The 17,781-nt window shown below is 45.4% G+C and overlaps 1 protein-coding gene across 1 annotated transcript in view; it reads left to right on the top strand.

Moving 5' to 3' along the window:
* The window catches only part of TBX15 (T-box transcription factor 15), a 98,564-nt gene extending 91,659 nt beyond the window's left edge, over window positions 1–6,905 (top strand). Inside the window, exon 8 of the mRNA XM_059823051.1 lies at window positions 6,121–6,905. Within this exon, the coding sequence (XP_059679034.1) occupies window positions 6,121–6,905 (785 nt within the window). The remainder of the gene's footprint in view (window positions 1–6,120) is intronic.
* Window positions 6,906–17,781: the final 10,876 nt, after the last annotated feature.

The raw sequence follows: 17,781 nt of genomic DNA, 5'->3' as shown, positions 1-17,781 counted from the left end.
AGTGAATATAAACTGCCTCTCAGGAGGGCTTATTAGCTCAAGCAAAGTGCCAGGAGGAGAGCCGCGAGCCAGGTGAATGACTAGTGGCCACAGCCCCTCTTTCCCGCACCCTCAGGTGCTCGGACACATGCCTATCCCACGGTGGAGATGCTGACCTGTTGGGTGTGTGTCAGAAGAGGGGCTGTGGCTCCTCCAGGAGACGGATCAGCAAGGCTGTGCACCGATCGCTCCCAAGCATCTGCTCTTCGGGCTAGGTCCTGCTCACATCCAAAGGTGGGAGAAGATGGCTGGGCCGAGGCTGTGGGCTGGACACTGTCCTTCTGGGCTGAGTACAGCCTCTGAGCTATAGGTTGGCCGTGCTGAACCTGCAGCCCATATCTGCGGCTGTGATAAGCTAAACTAGCTTGCAGGTGGAAGTGGGCTGAGCTGTTGAAGAAGCGTTTGCTTCTTCATATAATAATAACTTTGTCCTGACTGACACATCAAAATGTAAAATCTTAAGACAAATCACCTTGCGGTTCCCATCCTTGTTGGAAAGTCAGGGCACAAGCTCTGAGGACCCTCAGCCACATCTGTTCTTAACAAGGTGGTGAATACCAGGTTGTCATTGCCCGAGCCCAACCGCACCAAAAGCTGGAGCCTGCTGATGTGGTCAGATAATGGCAGCGATCAAGTTGCCCAAACTACTTTAAAGCTCTGACCTGTAGCTGTCTGATGAGACTCTACCATTGCACAGGGCATGGCCCTCATGTTCGGATATCTTGTGCAGACCGCAGCTTCAGCTTGCGCTTGCTCTCCTCCTCTGCACTAAGCAAGGACTTCAAGGACGGAGAGGCTTCTACAGAGGCACTGCAGGTGATGGTAGCAACCGATGCCTGGAAATATTAGCAAGGAGAGTACGCTGCAGTAGAGTCCAAAGTGTGATCTATGTACATCTTTCAGATAAAGGAGGCTGGGATAAGGTGTGGGTCAACTGACTAGTGTGGTGTCATTCGTAAGAGAGATCCCAGAAATTTTTCCATGCAAAATTGCTTCAGGCTCCCTTGGCATTGATGCTCTCCCTCCATCTCCCGGTTGCCAGAAAGCTCCCTTGGCTAACACTGGCTGCTGGCGGATGTGTTTTCCACCTACACTGCGGTGTTAGAAGTTCTCTACGTGACCTACCCTGTGTAGAAGAGGTCCCCTTTGCCTTTCAGACACCCTGGCGTGCTGAATACTTCAAGAATACTCCAGCCCCTCATTTTAAGGCACATCATACCTGTGGACTGGGTATGTTTGGACTTGCAGTTTACTCTGAAATTGTCCTTAACACAAGCTCAGTCTAGGTAAAAGCAAAAGCAAGAGTCTATTGGGAACATATAGATAGACAGAACCGTTACCAAGGCTCAGAAGGTCACAGGTGACCAGTCATAAGCTACTTGAGATGAAGTTTTAATGGCCGTTCTTGTTTGTATCCAGATGAGAAGCTGTAGTTTCTTCCCTATTCCTCGTGGGCAGGTATTTGACACTGGTGCACAGCCACCATTTCTATATGGTGTTCACAAGAGAGAACGCTGACGTGAGGAAGAAGATTTGCCTTTGCACTCCACCCTCTCCACAGGGTTTCCCTGCCTTCCACCATGATTTCATTCTTCTTTTTCCCACCTCCCCTCGTTACCAATGATTTCTTACTTCTTGGTCCAGTTTGTAGTTTTTGACCTTTCTTGCACCAGATCATTTTCCACTCCCCCCCTTTGGAAATGCTCCTGTCCCTTTGATAAGGTCAACTTAGTTATCACTTGTTTGCCCAGACAGAGAGCAGGCTCCTTTCAGAATGGCACCAGGGCTTGGCTAAGCCCGAGACATAACGGCAGGACACTGTGAGGACGGACGCTTTCATCTGCCCTGTGGGGCAGGGTTCAGATACAAAGGAGGGGGTTTTGAAGTTACGAACCTTGCATTTTATACAAATGTGACTTGCTAACAGCTGGGACTGATGTATGCAGGGCCAGAAACGATCTTCAGAAGACCGGACACAGTAGTCATTAATCACTCTGGAATCACGGTAAGTGTGAAGGTGAGAGATACTGTGACATTCGTGGTAAACGCCATTGGTGTTGGCAATTATTTCCGGGGCAATAGCGAGTAGAGAAAAGGAACAGAGGAGAATTATTGAGAGATTCATTTTGTTCTTCCTTAAATGTGGTTTCATTTGACTTAAACCAGACCTAAACACAGCCTTGTGTATCAGTTTAACTAGATTGGTTTGTATTCATTCCTTCCATTAAAATGACATACACATCTGTGTATCTGAGACTCTAGTATGGTGTGGATATACTTGCTGGGCTTGCTGCCATCTCTAGGGGTATTTGGCTGACTTTGTAACAACTACAGTCCAAGTTATAACTTCACAAAAGTCCAGGTTGTGTTTGGCCAGTACTTTGTGCTGCCAGCAAAGACAGATCAGAAACATCGTTCAGAGCGGAGTAGAGCTGTTTGCCTTCTGAAGAGGGTGAGCTGAGATGAGCCTTGCTTTGTCTTGTTTCCTGTTCCACTTGAAGGCGTAAAAATTATTCTGCAAATGATCAGGAACTTCAGGCTCCTGCATTATGCTCTGTTGCAGCAGAATTGTGGTGTGTCCTGTGCTTATGGTTGGCATTTGCAGCAAAGCATGCTTGAAAGACACTTGTCAGGTCTGGCGTTTGCTCCCGTTGATGGATCTCTCACCTCCTCATCATTTTAAAGTTACAGTGAAAAAGAAAAAAATCTTTTTTACTTTGTTTCCTAATCACTGTGTTGTCACTTCAGGGTTTTTCTGTTGGCCTGCAAATAGGGATAATTCAGAGCAGAATCACTTTAGTCCCTCTTCTGGGGTAAACTGAAATGTGCAATTCAGTGTTTCAGTTTTGGAACCATTAAGAATACCTTGTGATTGCTGATCAGAGATCTCTACTTACTCTCTGTGGAGACAAAGCCTCAGCTATGGGTACGACTCAATGGTAACTCCTTAGCAGATGTTTAAAACCTAATGCTTGAGGTAACTGGTGTGCGTGCTCCTCTCCTGCATAGTTTCTAAAGGTTAACTATGGGGTAAAGGAAGGCTGAAATGAAGACATTGTAGTTATAGATTTATTCTACGTATTTTATTTCAAACAGATCATTAAATGCTCATACATCTATACATATGTATTTTTACTTATTCTCCAGACACTGTCAGCCAAGTAAGTCACCGTCTGAAGTTTGTTCATGAAATATGTGGTGTAAAAAATCAAGTGCGGAACTACTGTGGGTTAAATACATCTCACTTTGTGCTGTATTTGTTTTGTGATTATGTGACCTCTGTATTTTGAGCTTTGATAGCAAAGTGATGATCTATGAACTCAGCTGTCTGCCTGCCCTCTCTGTCAGAGGCTATGCTTTTTAGTGCAGGGCTAACAGGAAATGTGTGTTTGTAGTTGTGTACCTCGGTTCAAACTCACCTTGATCACTAATTTCAACTAAAATAGACTTTGCAATGAAACTACTTGTGTAGAGGCAGACGTTCCTTTCTGCCGATCCTGCTGCAGTATTGACAACCTGTAACAGAGAGACAGGGAGAAAGGCTGGAGGAGCTACTGTCTTAACTTACTGCAGCAAAATTAGCCACAGATTATCTGTCAGAGACTTCAAATGAACCAGGGAAGTGTACCTTTTACAATAAACACTAAATTAGAAATTCACACAGAAAGTCTTTGAACTCTGGAGCAAAAGTGCACTAGCAAGTTTGAGCATTTCAGTGTTGTCAAGAAGGGAATATAGAAAGTCCATGATGCCTTTTGAAACTTCACGTTTTCTCATTAATGCTAATGTAGATTTGACTCAGTGCTTCTCTTTTATGCTTCTGAATGAAAGTCAAAAGGAGTCAGTGGCTTAGCAATAAGCATTCATCCCCATGGTTGGTAATGGGAACGGCTGCTTTGACTTAGCAACACAGAAATGTGCATTTTCTTGATGCTGCCTGGGTCAGCTGCAACCACTCAAGGCTGTGCTCACCCAAGGCTGTTTTTCTTTTTTTCTGGCTCTTGTTTCAAAATTTTTTAAAATTAAAAAATCCCAAATACTATTAATGTCTCAAAGTTATATTTTCACTCTAACGCCCCATTCCGTTTCATCCTAGATGTGTTAGAGAGTCATACATAGAATCATAGAATAGTTTGGGTTGGAAGGGGCCTCCAAAGATCATCTAGTCCAACCCCCCTGCCATGAGCAGGGCCACCTTCAACTAGGTCAGGTTGCTCAGAGCCCTGTGCAACCTGACTTCGAATGGTTCCAGGGACGGGGCATCTACCACCTCTCTGGGCAACCTGTGCCAGTGTTTCACCACCCTCATCGTAAAAAATTTCTTCCTTATATCTAGTCTGAATCTCCCCTCTTTTAGTTTAAAACCATTACCCCTTGTCCTATCGCAACAGGTCCTGCTAAAAAGTCTGTCCCCATCTTTCTTTTAAGGCCCGTTTAAGTACTGAAAGGCAGCAATAAGGTCTCCCTGGAGCCTTCTCTTCTCCAGGCTGAACCACCCCAACTCTCTCAGCCTTTCTCCGTAGCAGAGGTGTTCCATCCCTCTGATCATTTTTGTGGCCTCCTCTGGAACTACTCCAACAGGTCCATGTCTTTCCTGTGCTGAGGTATAATCTTACTTACATTCTCACCACCATATGCTGACGCAGAACCTGTCCTTCTAGTGCGTCTCTTAACCATTAGCATCACCTATTCTCTTTTCATCAAGCAGCACTGCATTCAGTTCCTCCCCCATTTTGCAGCAGACCTAGACTGGTCTCAAAATCCTGCTGTTTTTTTTCCACAAGGCAATGCAAGAGAAAGCTGTCCCTTACTTTTGATCCTCAATGTGCAATCTCCGGCTTGGTTAAATTTCAGCTGCCCACTCTAACGCCTTCTTTTCCAGTCCCTTGGCCTCTCACCTGTCATCTTCTAGCCTGTCCAAAATGCTGCCTCACCAGTTGTCCTCCTAGTTCCTCTGGTTCTACTTATCCCCATGTCAAATCTTTTCCCCAGCACCTCTTTGCTCCTTCTACAAGAGTCTTCAGTGTTAGTTTCCCTAATGCAGAAATGGGATCTGATGCAAAGGGAATCATTCAAACAAAAAAAATACGTTTCACACCAGAAAATTGCATTTCCTTAAGCACAGAACTGATTTTCCTGGTTGACCAAGCAAGCTTCCTCTAACTCAGAATCTTGCCTATAAACAACATCTTCTCAAGCTCGAAGTTGTGCCATCAGCTTCTTCCTATCACTTACTTTCAGTTTGTTACTGTTCTTGGTAGTATTACGCAGTATTGTTTTCCCAGGTCAGAACATGTGAGCATCTCTGCTGTGCAAAATAATCAATTCTATCATTCATAGCATGAAGAATGTATAATACATTGATACTACCGACATGCATATATATCAATATTTTGTTAACACCCATGATACAACATAAAGTTAAAAGTTAAAGCACAGGATTGAAAAGCCTGACACATGCCCTATCTCTGCTTGGTGAAACAGGCTATAGCTTGAAACTGTGTCCCTTCGTTTTAGTGTTACTTCTGGCTTAAAGCGGCACCGCTGCACCACAAGCCATCCGAAAACACTGTTGAACAGTGCAGAAGTCCAACATGCTTTCAGCCACTTCCCGACACAAGCCCCCCGAGTGGATGATAAAGCATGTTTGTAGCGGGGCCATGCAGCCCACTGACTGGTGGCCTTCCTGCAGACCAGGAGAGGGAGATGAGACTTTTTTTTTTTTTTTTTGTTAAAACGGGACTAGATAAACATGCCAGATCTCCTGACTGATGGAGCCGTGCTTCCTTGCAGCTTTTCCCACTGCCTTCGATTGCTCTGTGGCACGCTTGCTTCTCTTTCCTATTTTAAAAGGGAAGAAAATCTCCGTTGAAAAACAAAATCATAACAAAAAAGCATCAGGAAGGACCAAGGGATGCTATTAATAAATCGAGGGCTCTTGCCAAGAAAGGCTGAGTTTTCCAGCGGCTATTTTACCACCCTTGTTTCTTTATTAAACTAAGCTTTTTTTTCATGAGACCGTCTCGGTTTGCAGATGTGGTCCCGGGCTCTGAACATCCTCCCATGTGTTTTGTTTTGCAGGAGGCAGCACAGGCACCTCCCCGACCACCTCCAGCACGGGGACCCCGTCGCCCTCCGCTTCCTCTCACCTTCTTTCTCCATCCTGCTCCCCTCCAGCCTTTCATCTGGCCCCCAACACTTTCAACGTTGGCTGCCGGGAGAGTCAGCTTTGCAACCTCAACCTGTCTGATTATCCCCCGTGTGCCAGAAGCAACATGGCCGCCTTGCAGAGCTACCCAGGGCTGAGCGACGGTGGCTACAACCGGCTGCAGAGCGGCACCGCTTCTGCCTCGCAGCCCTCCGAAACCTTCATGCCTCAGAGGACTCCATCCTTGATCTCAGGAATGCCGACTCCTTCCTCCCTGCCCAGCAACAGCAAGATGGAGGCGTACAGCGGCCAACTGGGGTCCTTCCCCAGCTCCCAGTTTCAGTATGTCATGCAAGCAGGCAACCCTGCCTCCACCTCCTCCTCTTCACACATGTTCGGTGGCGGCCACATGCAGCAGAGCTCCTACAACGCCTTCTCCCTGCACAATCCCTACAACCTCTATGGATACAATTTCCCTGCTTCCCCCAGGCTGGCGGCGAGCCCGGAGAAACTCACCACCTCCCAAAGCACTTTACTCTGCTCTTCCCCATCCGGTGGGGCCTTCGGAGAGAGGCAATACCTTTCCACGGGGATGGATCACGGGATGCACATGATCAGCCCTCCCTCCGGCAACCAGCAGACGGCCAATGCCTGTGACAACAGACAGTACGGTGCGGTTCAGGGCTCCTCCTCACAGATGTCTGTGCACATGGTCTAACAAGCCGTGCCCCTCCTTGGCATCGAAGGCAGCCGGACCTTCGTCATTTCTAGGGGTAAACCCATCCCAGTACCTTTTTGCCTTCAAACTTATAGTGGAACTAGTATCGTAATGATAAATAAGAACACGAGCCATCTAGGTATGTGCCACAGAACCTTGTGGAAAGCCTCGACTGACAGCCTTCGCAGCTTGTTGTAGCCCAGGGCCTCCAGACCTGGCATGGAGCATCTGCTCTTTCTGGACATTGCAGAGAGAAGGGCATGACTTTAACAAGAAGCTGGAGAGAAGCAGCTGAATATACCGTTTACGCATTAACTCTCAGCTTGTGTGAGCTCTCGGTGTGGAGGGAGCCGAGCCCCTGTGCTGTCTCCTCCAGGTGTCGAAGAAAGGCAGACTCCCAAGGCTTCGTCCTCTGAAGCTGCACTGCCCGTAGCTTTAAAGACCTCCCCCTTCCCAGACCATTCCTCACTGCTGGAGCAGCTCAGCCCATTTCTGAAGGCACCAGTGGCCCTCGGCTCCTTCTCCCGCTGTAGCACAGGAATGGCGCTGCTGGGCTGGAGCTTCTCCTCCCAAAGATGTTTCTGCGTTTTCACTATGGCTCTGCCCGACGAGCGGTTTCGTTGCGAGGGCCGAGCTTACCAGCACCCAGCCTGCAGACGGAGATGGGAGAGAGAGAAGAGAGAGAAAAGTTTTAACCTACAAGTGAGCCTCAGACGTAAGTGGGGACTGATCTTTGGAAAGATGGATGGGGGAGAGGGGGCTCAGCTCCTGTTGGCGTGACCCGAAGCGATGCACCCAAACCGAAAGGATGACAGCCTTTGTGAGGAACGTGTGTCCCATAGCACTCAACCCAGTGGGAGGAAACTGTCCAGACTGAGCTCATGGGGAAGAACGATGAGAAAAGAGAGCTCTGCTCTACGGAAGTGCAGCCGGCCTCCCTCACCTTGCATGCAAGAGTTGCCATAGAAAACCATTAGCATTTCAGTAACAGTGAGGTCGAGTATTCGCCAGCCTCCCGCCTGACACATGATCTCTGTTTAACCAAATAGATCGTTGCCTTTTGACATCTTTCTTTTCTGTTTTTTTTCTTCTCTTTTTTTTTTTTTTCTTCAAATCCTTTAAAAGTAAGAAAACAATTGTAGCTTGGTGCAAGCTATGCATTTAAGTTGTGTGAAAATGCAAATACCAAGTAACAGAATACAGATATTATTGAGATTTGTTGTGAGGTGTTGTAGATAAATGTATTTATATGCCTAGTGAGGGATTCAATATTATGAATATAAAAGAGGGCAATAAAAATGGTATGTAAAATATGTATGAAGAAAAAGGTGTATAAAGATTTGCCCTATGCACGGAACTCTGTTTCTAAGTGCCAAGCACAGAATGCGCTAAATAAATCTTTGCAATTGTTCCCTCTGTGTTTTTCTCTGTCTGTGAGGCTTCCGCAGTGGTCTTCTAGAGACAGACATTTTCAAAATACCGCCATGCGTGTTTGCGAGGCAGAGGAAATGAAGACATGGTGCTAAATTGTGAAGTCCAGGCAATATTACAATAAAAACTAAAACTCTGTCTTCTCAAGAAATTTTAAAAACTGAGTGCTTGACATCTGTAAGGTGCCTGCTTTCATGGGAAGTCTGTCTTACGGACAGCTAGAATTGTTATTTTGATTGTTAAAGTCTAATAAAAAGCTTTTCAGAATAATTTTTCACAGTCAATATAGAAAATAATACTTACAAATAACAGTATAATTTGTTTCTCGTTTTTAAATGTCATCTTGGGGTATGTGTCAGTTTTTCATTTGCACTACATTCCTAATACGAGATTGAGACATTAACACTGAAAGCAGCGGGGAAGCTGAAGCCCCCCCAAACCTGGCTGTAAGTTATGGCTGCAGAGTTTACAGCTTTCCTTGTGTCAATAATTTTTGTTTTCTGAATTGAAAAAGCACCAGGAAGGTAGAAAGACCTTGAAAGATAAATTCTGGAAGCATTTATTAATTTTTATTTTTACAGGGGAAGACAAATATACCAATACCATTCCCAGTTCTGTGCCTGGTCTGTCCGGCTCTATTCTGGCTTTTATGGTGTCTAGCCGTGGATGCTGCCGAAAAGGGTTTGAGGGACTATGGATGGGAGAGAACCTGCCCCTCCCCTTGTTGTCTTCTATTTACCCCTACTAATCGGTTTAATCTTGAAACAGGGAGTTTTATAGCCTTTCTAAAGTCCTTTCAGAATCTTTCAGAAATACTCTTCAATCTGTGCTTTGAGGCTTGCCGTGCTTTTGCGTTTGACTCCATCCTATGGCAACGATTTCTACAAGTTAATAGTATGTTGTGTGAACCAGTATTTCCTTCTGCTGGCTATTTGCATTAGATTGCTCTTTCTTATTTATTCCAATTAATTCTTTGTGAGCGAGTAAGTATTTCAGCTAAGAAGAGAATGTGAGTCAACAAAACCAAAATCATTCTTAGTATCAAAATATATGTTTCTAACCTTAATTAAAACAAAAAATTAATCTCAACAAGAATTATCACTGGAAATAGTCACTGAAGAAAGCAAAAGACAGATGTAGGGCACAACCTTCAGAATTAGTGTGAGGAACTGCAATCCCAGTTTCCATGCATTTCAGTAGGAATCTGTGGGGAAGAGCTTTGAAATTGTCACCCAGACTCTTCAGCAATCTGATCCTTCAGGGTACTGAGTACCCTGTCCCTGATCCAGCCAAGCTCTTCAGCACACTGAGATCATCTTACTCCATCCAATTGCCTTCAGTATGAAACTTACTGACCTTAGGGTGAGCATTTACTGACCATATTTATTGACCGTATTTATAGACATTTATTTAGGTCTTACGTGGCACATATATAAAATGAGAGAGCTTAGTTAGGACAGTTATTCCTTCATCTTAGCATATGGTTAAGTGTTTTGTTGAGTCAGGATCAGAATATTCAGCATCACAACTGAAAAATAACAGGGATAAAACCTGAGAGAGGCTTCCCTGTCCCAAGATGTAAAGCTACGCTGACAGTCTGTGAGAATTAAAAACAAGCTAACAGTGAAATGGGAAAAAATAGTAAACTTTTTCCTTGGTTGACACTGTGCAAAGCAAAAGTAGAGCCGTGTTTGGAGGGCAGTATCAAAAATAACAGGCTAACGCATGTCAAAATGATTTCCTCAGTGTTCAGTTAGGTGCACGGGTGAAATCCTCCCAGGGTAACACTCCCCTGAGCAGACAATCTGCTTAAGGCCTTGACACCCCCCAGAAACACGAGGTGAGCATTGAATTTGAAGCGGACTCAGGTATGATGGAGGTATCTTGTGTACAGCAGTGGCTCTTCTCCGCCTGCCACCCCCGTAGGGATGCAAGGCTCTGAGCCATTTGCCACTTTTTACTGAGGCTTCCCAGAGACGAGGTGATGGCAATGGGCAATGGGAGAGGTGCACCGGGGCCCATCTGGGAGATCCGCTTGGGATCAGCTTGCCCGGTGGGCGGCCCGGGTTGCGGTACACACAGCAGCCACCCCTGGAAGACTCCTTTTCCTTGGGTGACCGCCCTAACCACAGGGCTTGAGAGCCCCCCTGGCATGGTTATGCTCTCATCCAGGAGCCCTTTGATGGTTCATTTGCAAAGCACGTGTGCGTGGGGGGCAGAGGCAGCAGTTGCGTGGTTCCTCTCCCCTTCTTTCCTTCCCTACTTCACCACGAACATTTGAACCCCTTGGCCAACTTTAAGCAGCTTTGATAGTGTGGTCACAGTCTCAAAGATGTAAGTTCTCACGTTTCTTTAGAAGAGACAGAGGAGGAGGACGGGACCCTTACTCATTTTCCCAGTGCAGGGAAGGTCACCATGTGATACCGCCTCGTTCAAAGAAGCCACACAAGGAACAGGTATCCTGCATGCACGCCACCCCCCCAAGTCTCATCTGGCATATGCATGTTATTAGACACCAGAGGATCTACCAAGAGCTGCAGAAACCAGGGGGTCTTTTCTCCACCACTCCTGGGCTGACCATTTGCTCTTAGCCCATGCAGACTTCTGGCTTCCAGTCCGGGAGAAGGGAAGGCTCTGTATCTCCCAGTTAGATGCTGCAAATTTAAAAGGTGAAACACTACGTAGCTCTTTGAAGAGGTACCCTTTTTTAAAAGCCCGATCCAAATGCCAGGAAGGGCAGTGGAAATCTCGATGATAGGAGATCCCTCATCTTGCAGCACAGGCCCTTCCAAATGCAAACCTGGCAACTTGTTACACAAATGAAAAGGATGGGGCAAAAATAATCAGAGAGGGTTTGTCAGCTTTGCAAAGTTTATTTAGCTTCATTCCTTAACACGCTGACAGGCACAGGACATAAATATTAGCCGTGACCACAGTCCCTGCAGCTCAGCAAAACCAGGACATTGCACTCCAGTGCAACATAGTGTTCTTGGAGGGAATGTAAGTACTATGTGCTAAAGCAAAATGCTCAGGGCACAAACGTAAATACAAATTGGGTACACAGCCTGTGACATTATGTTAAATATACCACAGCAAAAATTAGAGCAGATGATCTGCTAGTGTGGCTGATTTATTGCACACCGGGTGAAGTTTTACTGATGTAGGTGAGGGCTGACAGATAGTCATCTGCCATTTAAAAAAAAAAAAAAAAAGTGTTCAGATTTTTTCCCCAACAGAACTAGGCGCATTGACCCAGAGCACACATCCCATGTTAGACTAGCACTAGCAGATGAGTTTTGCTGGGTGTTGCTTGTTGGGCATCGTTCTAAATGGAACAACAACAACTTGAAAGTGCACCCGAGGACCGGGCAGAGGAACGACATGCCACAGATGCACTAGAAATGCAGCTCTAAAAGCAGTGACAGAACTTTGTGAGGAGGCTGCTGGTATGGCCAAGGGGTAATTCGCTATAAATAAGCCTCTTCCCGTCCAAGGAACATCTGACTCCTTCAGCACTGGTTCTTCCTTAGAGAACCATCCTGCAGGACCAGGCGTGTTGGCCAGGTCTGTAACCCAGCATTTTGAGTTTCTGAAGGCTTGTCTGTTGGTCTGCTGACCCAAAAACTGCTGCTGGAGGAGCGGCTCACTCAGCTTTCTGCCTGCTCCTTCTAATTTGCCTGTAATTGCTGTCTAGGAAACTGTGTAGAATACAGCTACAATTCCTGGAACTCTTTTCAAGGGTTGTTTTCCCATGTCAGTGACTGTTGCTGAGCACCCCAGAGGACCCCAACATGACCATGAATGGCAGGAGCACATGTCTCTAAATATTAGCTCCTTTCTACAATAAAAATCTCCAATAGTTCTAGCCTGCCTGAACGGAGGACTAGACTGGAAAAGAGCAGTTCACATGGCTGCACGCTGTCGAGTTGCGACCGCCCAGGGATGAGCATGGCTTCTGTGCTGGATAGTGGTCGGCATCGGCTGATCCAGGGAGGAGCAATAAACCTCCACAGTAGGGTTAATTGTGCAATAATCTATCTCTGGAGCACTGAGCTCGTCTATTTTTCTGACTCAATGTGGAACTCATTGCATGCTGTGGGGGAGAAGGATTAGGAGCCTGTATAATTTTACACTGGTTGAAGTTCCTACAGATGCTGTTCTTATTCCAGTAATGTTCTAAATTTGTTCAGCCAAAAAGACAGGCTGCCTGTAGTCATCCTCAGTGAAGGTGCCTGTGCCTGGGAAGGGCTTTTCCCTCCAGACTACGCAGATGACAGCCCTGGGGACATGCTGCAGCACCCACCCCCTTCCCAGTGGTTCCCGTGTAAGAATCAGGGGTGCCCAGGGGGCGGCGGGAGGGGTGACATGGCCTCGAGTTCCTCTCCTACCTGAGCTGGTTTGTAACATTTCCCTTAACGTGCAGTCAGGTAATTGCACATTAATACAGCTGCATTTTAAGCTGGTGGAACTGGCCCAGGAACGGGCACAAAGAAAAACTGCAGTCAGTTTGATATATTAAATAAACAATCTGGTCTAGTGATTGGAGACTTGATGTAATTAACCTGTAGCTGCCTCTCCCGGTAAAGCTGGAACAAGTTGTGGTGCAATTAACCCAGCGTAAACTTAAGTACAGCCTGCCAACCATCCAAAGCAGGGCCAACACTCTACTGCATGGTTTATATTATGTTGCTATGCAAAGGTCTGTATACAGAAATATTAAGATTAGTTAGAAGTACGAATGCAGATGTGTGTGTGCAAAAGCACCAGAGGAACATGAGAGCAAGGATTCGAAGAATGGCCTGTACTGATAGCCAGGGACGCGATCAACAGCAGCAAAACTGGTGAACACCGAGGAATGCGTTGCTTTCACCAAAATCACAGCACAGATGACTCCTCAACAGCAGAAAACGGAAACGGGAGGATGGCAACAAGACTACAGCACGCTGTGTGCGCCTTTTCTCTTCCTGTAACCCCAACAAGAAGCCAAGCCTTGATGGCAAGCTAACCAAAATGAGGCTGGAGAAGACAACGTGCAGCAATGTCGCTCAAGGGTTATGATGGGCAATTAACCAAGATTCCAAGGTGAAAGCTCAGTACCTGTGACTCCTGAAAGGTATGAAAGACCCATCTAAAAACCAATTCATTACCACCAGTGAAAAGAAAACGGGAAGATGAAGTGAAGGTTTGATGGCGTTCTCCCCTTGCATGCAAGTGATTCTGCCCAGAATACTCGGAGACATATATTTGGAGCTTGTGAGTCCCATGTCCGCATTGGCAGTCTCATGTTTTTTTAGAAAACTAAATAAAAATCACTTCTACTTGCATAGAGTCTTGCACTCAGTTTTGTTACATCAGTTCCTACAGCTCTAGTATCACCCATAAAATACTCCAGCTCCTAACTCTGTGAACATTACAAAGTTGGGAGCAGCCTCAAGTTTTACAGAAGACCAGAGTAAATCAACAAAAAATTTGGTGAATTGAGGGGAAAAAAAGTAAAAAGAATAAAAGAGTATATAAAAGGAGGTTAAGTTAGCCTGAAGTAACCTACATAAAACTGAAAAATAAAGCACACACATCCAAAATAAGAAAGAACTGGCCATGAACACATGTCGAAAGGGACAACATAAAGTCTGTAAAGATGTTTTGTGAGTATCTCAGATGCTTTTGGGTAATGAATAGTAAACTGCCCTCCTTCTCGGATGGAGAAATTGAACTTGTCCACAGGACCTTGCGATGCTCTAGCTTCTGACCACAAAGATTAAAATCATATCAACAAAAATATCAGCCTTTGAAAGGAAATGTATTCACTCCTTACACATAAAATGTGCTGTATTAAATTTGTTGTTTACACTGCATATGCTATTGTATAGACAGTTTATAGCTACTAAACGTATCAGGCAACTAAACACTAAACATTCACAATTAAAAGCACGTAAAATTGGTTACGTTGTCTGTACACAAACATGAGTGGTTTTATGCTGTGCCTAATTGTTCTTTATTAATTTCCAGGGTGACACAAACACGATGACATGTTAGGAGTTATCTCAGCTGTCTGTCCCTGTAACAGGGGACTTGGGAAGCATTTTCCATCCTTGCCATGGTATGGGAAGGAAGCAGTCTGATTCAAAGAAGTTCTGGAGTTAAAGACCTGTTTAATAGTGATTCCTCATTTAGCATACGTGCTTTCTGTTGGAGAATGAAGGCCCTGGCTCCTATCTACTTATGCACAAATCTGAACTGAGGAAATAAATAATTCTGGGGTCTGTGTTTTCCACCACATAGGACATGGTGGGGAGGTTCTGCAATGGCATAGGAGAAATGTAAGGCTGGAAAAGTCTGTTGAATGTGACCATAGCCGTCAACTAAGGCTTACAAATAGTAAAAAACAGGAGGAGCAGAGAGAGGGAGCAAGGCTTACCTGTCACGTGGCCTTAGCCCTTTGCCTTTTCTTTTCTAATATCCAGGTCATGTTCACATCGTGTGTGTATGAGCATGTCATGGTACCTGATATGAAGAGATCTGCTGATGTCCATCTCTTTCAGGTCTAAGCTGGTAGACTATTCAGTGTTCATTGTGTTGGCATCAATGAACAATATCTACGAAATGGGGCCATAGCCATGTACAAGTCAACGTGACCTATGTTCAGGGCAGTTTGACACCCTTTGACACCAAGTTTCAGCAATTATTTACTTTTCATCATACACAACATGATGCGGAGAGAAGATACAGCAAGAAGAGGGAAATTCAAGGGGAATATCAAGCAGCTTGACAAGCTGAATTTAGCTGTGGAACAGTCACAGCTCTAAAGCTCAGGAAAGTACTGCAGGAACAGTCCTGGGTGTGCTGTGGACTAGATGCCCAGTGCTAACGCTATTTTCCGTTTCTATGTCCAACAGTTCTACAACAGAAGGAGCAACATACAGCATCCATGAGTTGCCCCTACAAAGCAAGTGGGGAGGTCACAATTTCAATTGAGCTTGAATCCAAACCTAAAACATTCTCTAGGTTCATCCATCCATAATATCTATGTTTTCTTCTCCCTTCAGCTATTGCCACAATAGTGCCACTAAGGGGTTCTTTAATTGAGTTCTCCACTGCTTTTATCCATGTTTCCCAGAATGCTTAACAGCAGCGATATAATGAGATTATTTATGATTTCTAAATACCATTTTCTAATGTATCTCCCAGGCCAGCAAAGCAGCAGCCCAGCAAATCTCACTGAACCAGAGCTGCCTGTAACAATCCCAAAGTGTCCAGCCATCCATTTCCATTTCCTGGCCCCACAGGTTTCTGACTGCACTTTTTCAGATTTCAGATCTTTATTTTTATTTAATTTTTTTTTTGCACAGCAATAACAAAAAGAAAAGTGTTATTGGCTGCTGGTGTTCAGTCCCTGAAGAGGCATTGCAGCAGGAGTCTCTCTTCTAGGACTATTTTGGTGGTGTGTGGAGGAAAGGATAGAAGTTCTGTCCTCGATGCTGTCCCCAGACATAGACACGATGTCTCCTGACCCAGCAGCCCCTGAAAGAGAGTCTGCAGCGACATGGATGGATGCGCTCCCACAACCTTCTGGTCTGGTCTCAACAGCTGGCATTTCTTCCGTTCCTGCATTTTTCTCACCCACTTCGGGCCTTGCCCTTTCAGACAGGTACATACTTCAGGGTGAACACATTTCTAATGCTGGAAGTGCAGACTGAATCACCTTCAGTGTGAGAATGAGCTGACTGCTGTTCAGAAAAGTTGTTGGGTGTTTATCTCTAAATAAAGGCTTTCATATAGCAACAAAATGTAATTTCAGGTTTTCCTATTTTATGTTGATTAATTTTTAAGGTAATTTTTGCTGCTTTATATAGCCAGAAAAATACCTACAACCTCCTCTTTGCGGTAGCACTTGAAAACCTATCCTCTGCTTGCCGTGGCCAAGGCACTTAGAGACTTTAACTAAGTAATCCCTGCACCTCCCTTGCTGGTCAAGGCAGTGTAGCGCCATTTTACATACCAGTAAACTGAGCGGAAGATCTGCCCTTGACCATGCATACCCTACACCGGTCTCTGCTCCACTTACTGCAAAACTGTAATCACTGGTAGAAGCGATGACAATGTCCCCATCTTGGCCAACTGGGTTCTGCATTAAAGGTAATGTTGCTCCATTTATACTTTCAGGATTTAAGCCAGGCAGGAGGAAGAGAGTGCTGAGTGATGACTGACACCACCAAGCATAGGTAGCCTGAGCCATATTTCTCACGTCGCTGTTGCAACATCACCCAGACATGCAGGCTTAGTGGGACCAAGCTTAGTATTTTATCACCGACCCATGGCAAGGCGGTGGTGAAAGAGTTTCCAGCTGAGGCTGCAAAGGCTGTGGGTTGTGCAGGCAGCAAAACTTGACCGTTGCGTGCTGCTCCAGAGCAGTCCTGCTGCTGGCCAGCAGAAATCTCCAGGGCACAATTGCCAGGCTGAAAAGTGCACCCCTGGAAACGCAGTACTTGTGCCGACGGTGCTCTTCAGTTTGGTTTCACTCTCCCGCTGCGTGCGGATAAACACAGCCCTGTGCCAGCAGCCTTGTGTAGGTGCACAGAGAAAAAGAGACAGTTGTCCAAACAATATGGTATGGAGGGCTGGGGAAAAGGCATGCTGAAAATGTAAAGGACATTTACGTTAAAGGAAGGTGTGAGAGCTGCAGGAAGAGCCAAATTACAAAAAAAAAAGTGAGCACTTCAAGCAGCCAAATTAAACAAGACACAATGGGGGCCAACTTTGCCTCCCAGGCATTTCAGGAGCCCACACCCCAGAGTTCAGGGGGTGCTGGGGGGAGAACCATGTGTCCCTCCAGGTCTTATTTAACTTGGCCACGCGTAAAGAACTTTAACTCTTTTGTGACTTGCCTGTTTCTACAGCACTCACATCTTCCCACTTTTTGCTTTATTTCTGGGTGCTTTTTGTTGGGTGGGTTTTAAATACTTTTGAAGACAAATAATTTCTTTCTATTTAGAAAAATAATCAGTGGAGGCAAAGCGTAAAGTCATTTTGGTCATAGAATCTTGGAGGAAAATAGATACAGTATTTTGGAAAGAATTTGAAATGAAAACACAAAGCCTGATGGGATTTAAATGTAGAAAACCAAAAATTCAGTCTCGCCCCCTCTTTTCCCTCCCCCTATTCATGAGGTCACCATTTCTCATCTCCCAGACTATGGCATCTTGCCGGGATCCTAAGGCAGCCACCAGAAAAAGTGTTCTTTCTCCTGCGAGCACGAAGCAGGATCAAACTGGCCAAGAGAAAATAACCAGAGTGGTTTCTTGAAGCTGCAAAGAGAGACACTCTGTAGAACCAAGAAGAAAAAGACATCCAGAAAATGCAGGCAACCATTATTGGCCTCTCAAAAATTTGATGCATAAGCACTTGAGAAAAAGGAGACCGGATGAAAATGTGTGAAATAGTGAAT

The sequence above is a fragment of the Gavia stellata genome, chromosome 1, assembly GCF_030936135.1.
Source record: "Gavia stellata isolate bGavSte3 chromosome 1, bGavSte3.hap2, whole genome shotgun sequence".
Taxonomy (NCBI): domain Eukaryota; kingdom Metazoa; phylum Chordata; class Aves; order Gaviiformes; family Gaviidae; genus Gavia; species Gavia stellata.
The sequence above is the reverse complement of the archived record's forward strand: the minus strand, read 5'-3'. Positions and strand labels throughout refer to the sequence as shown.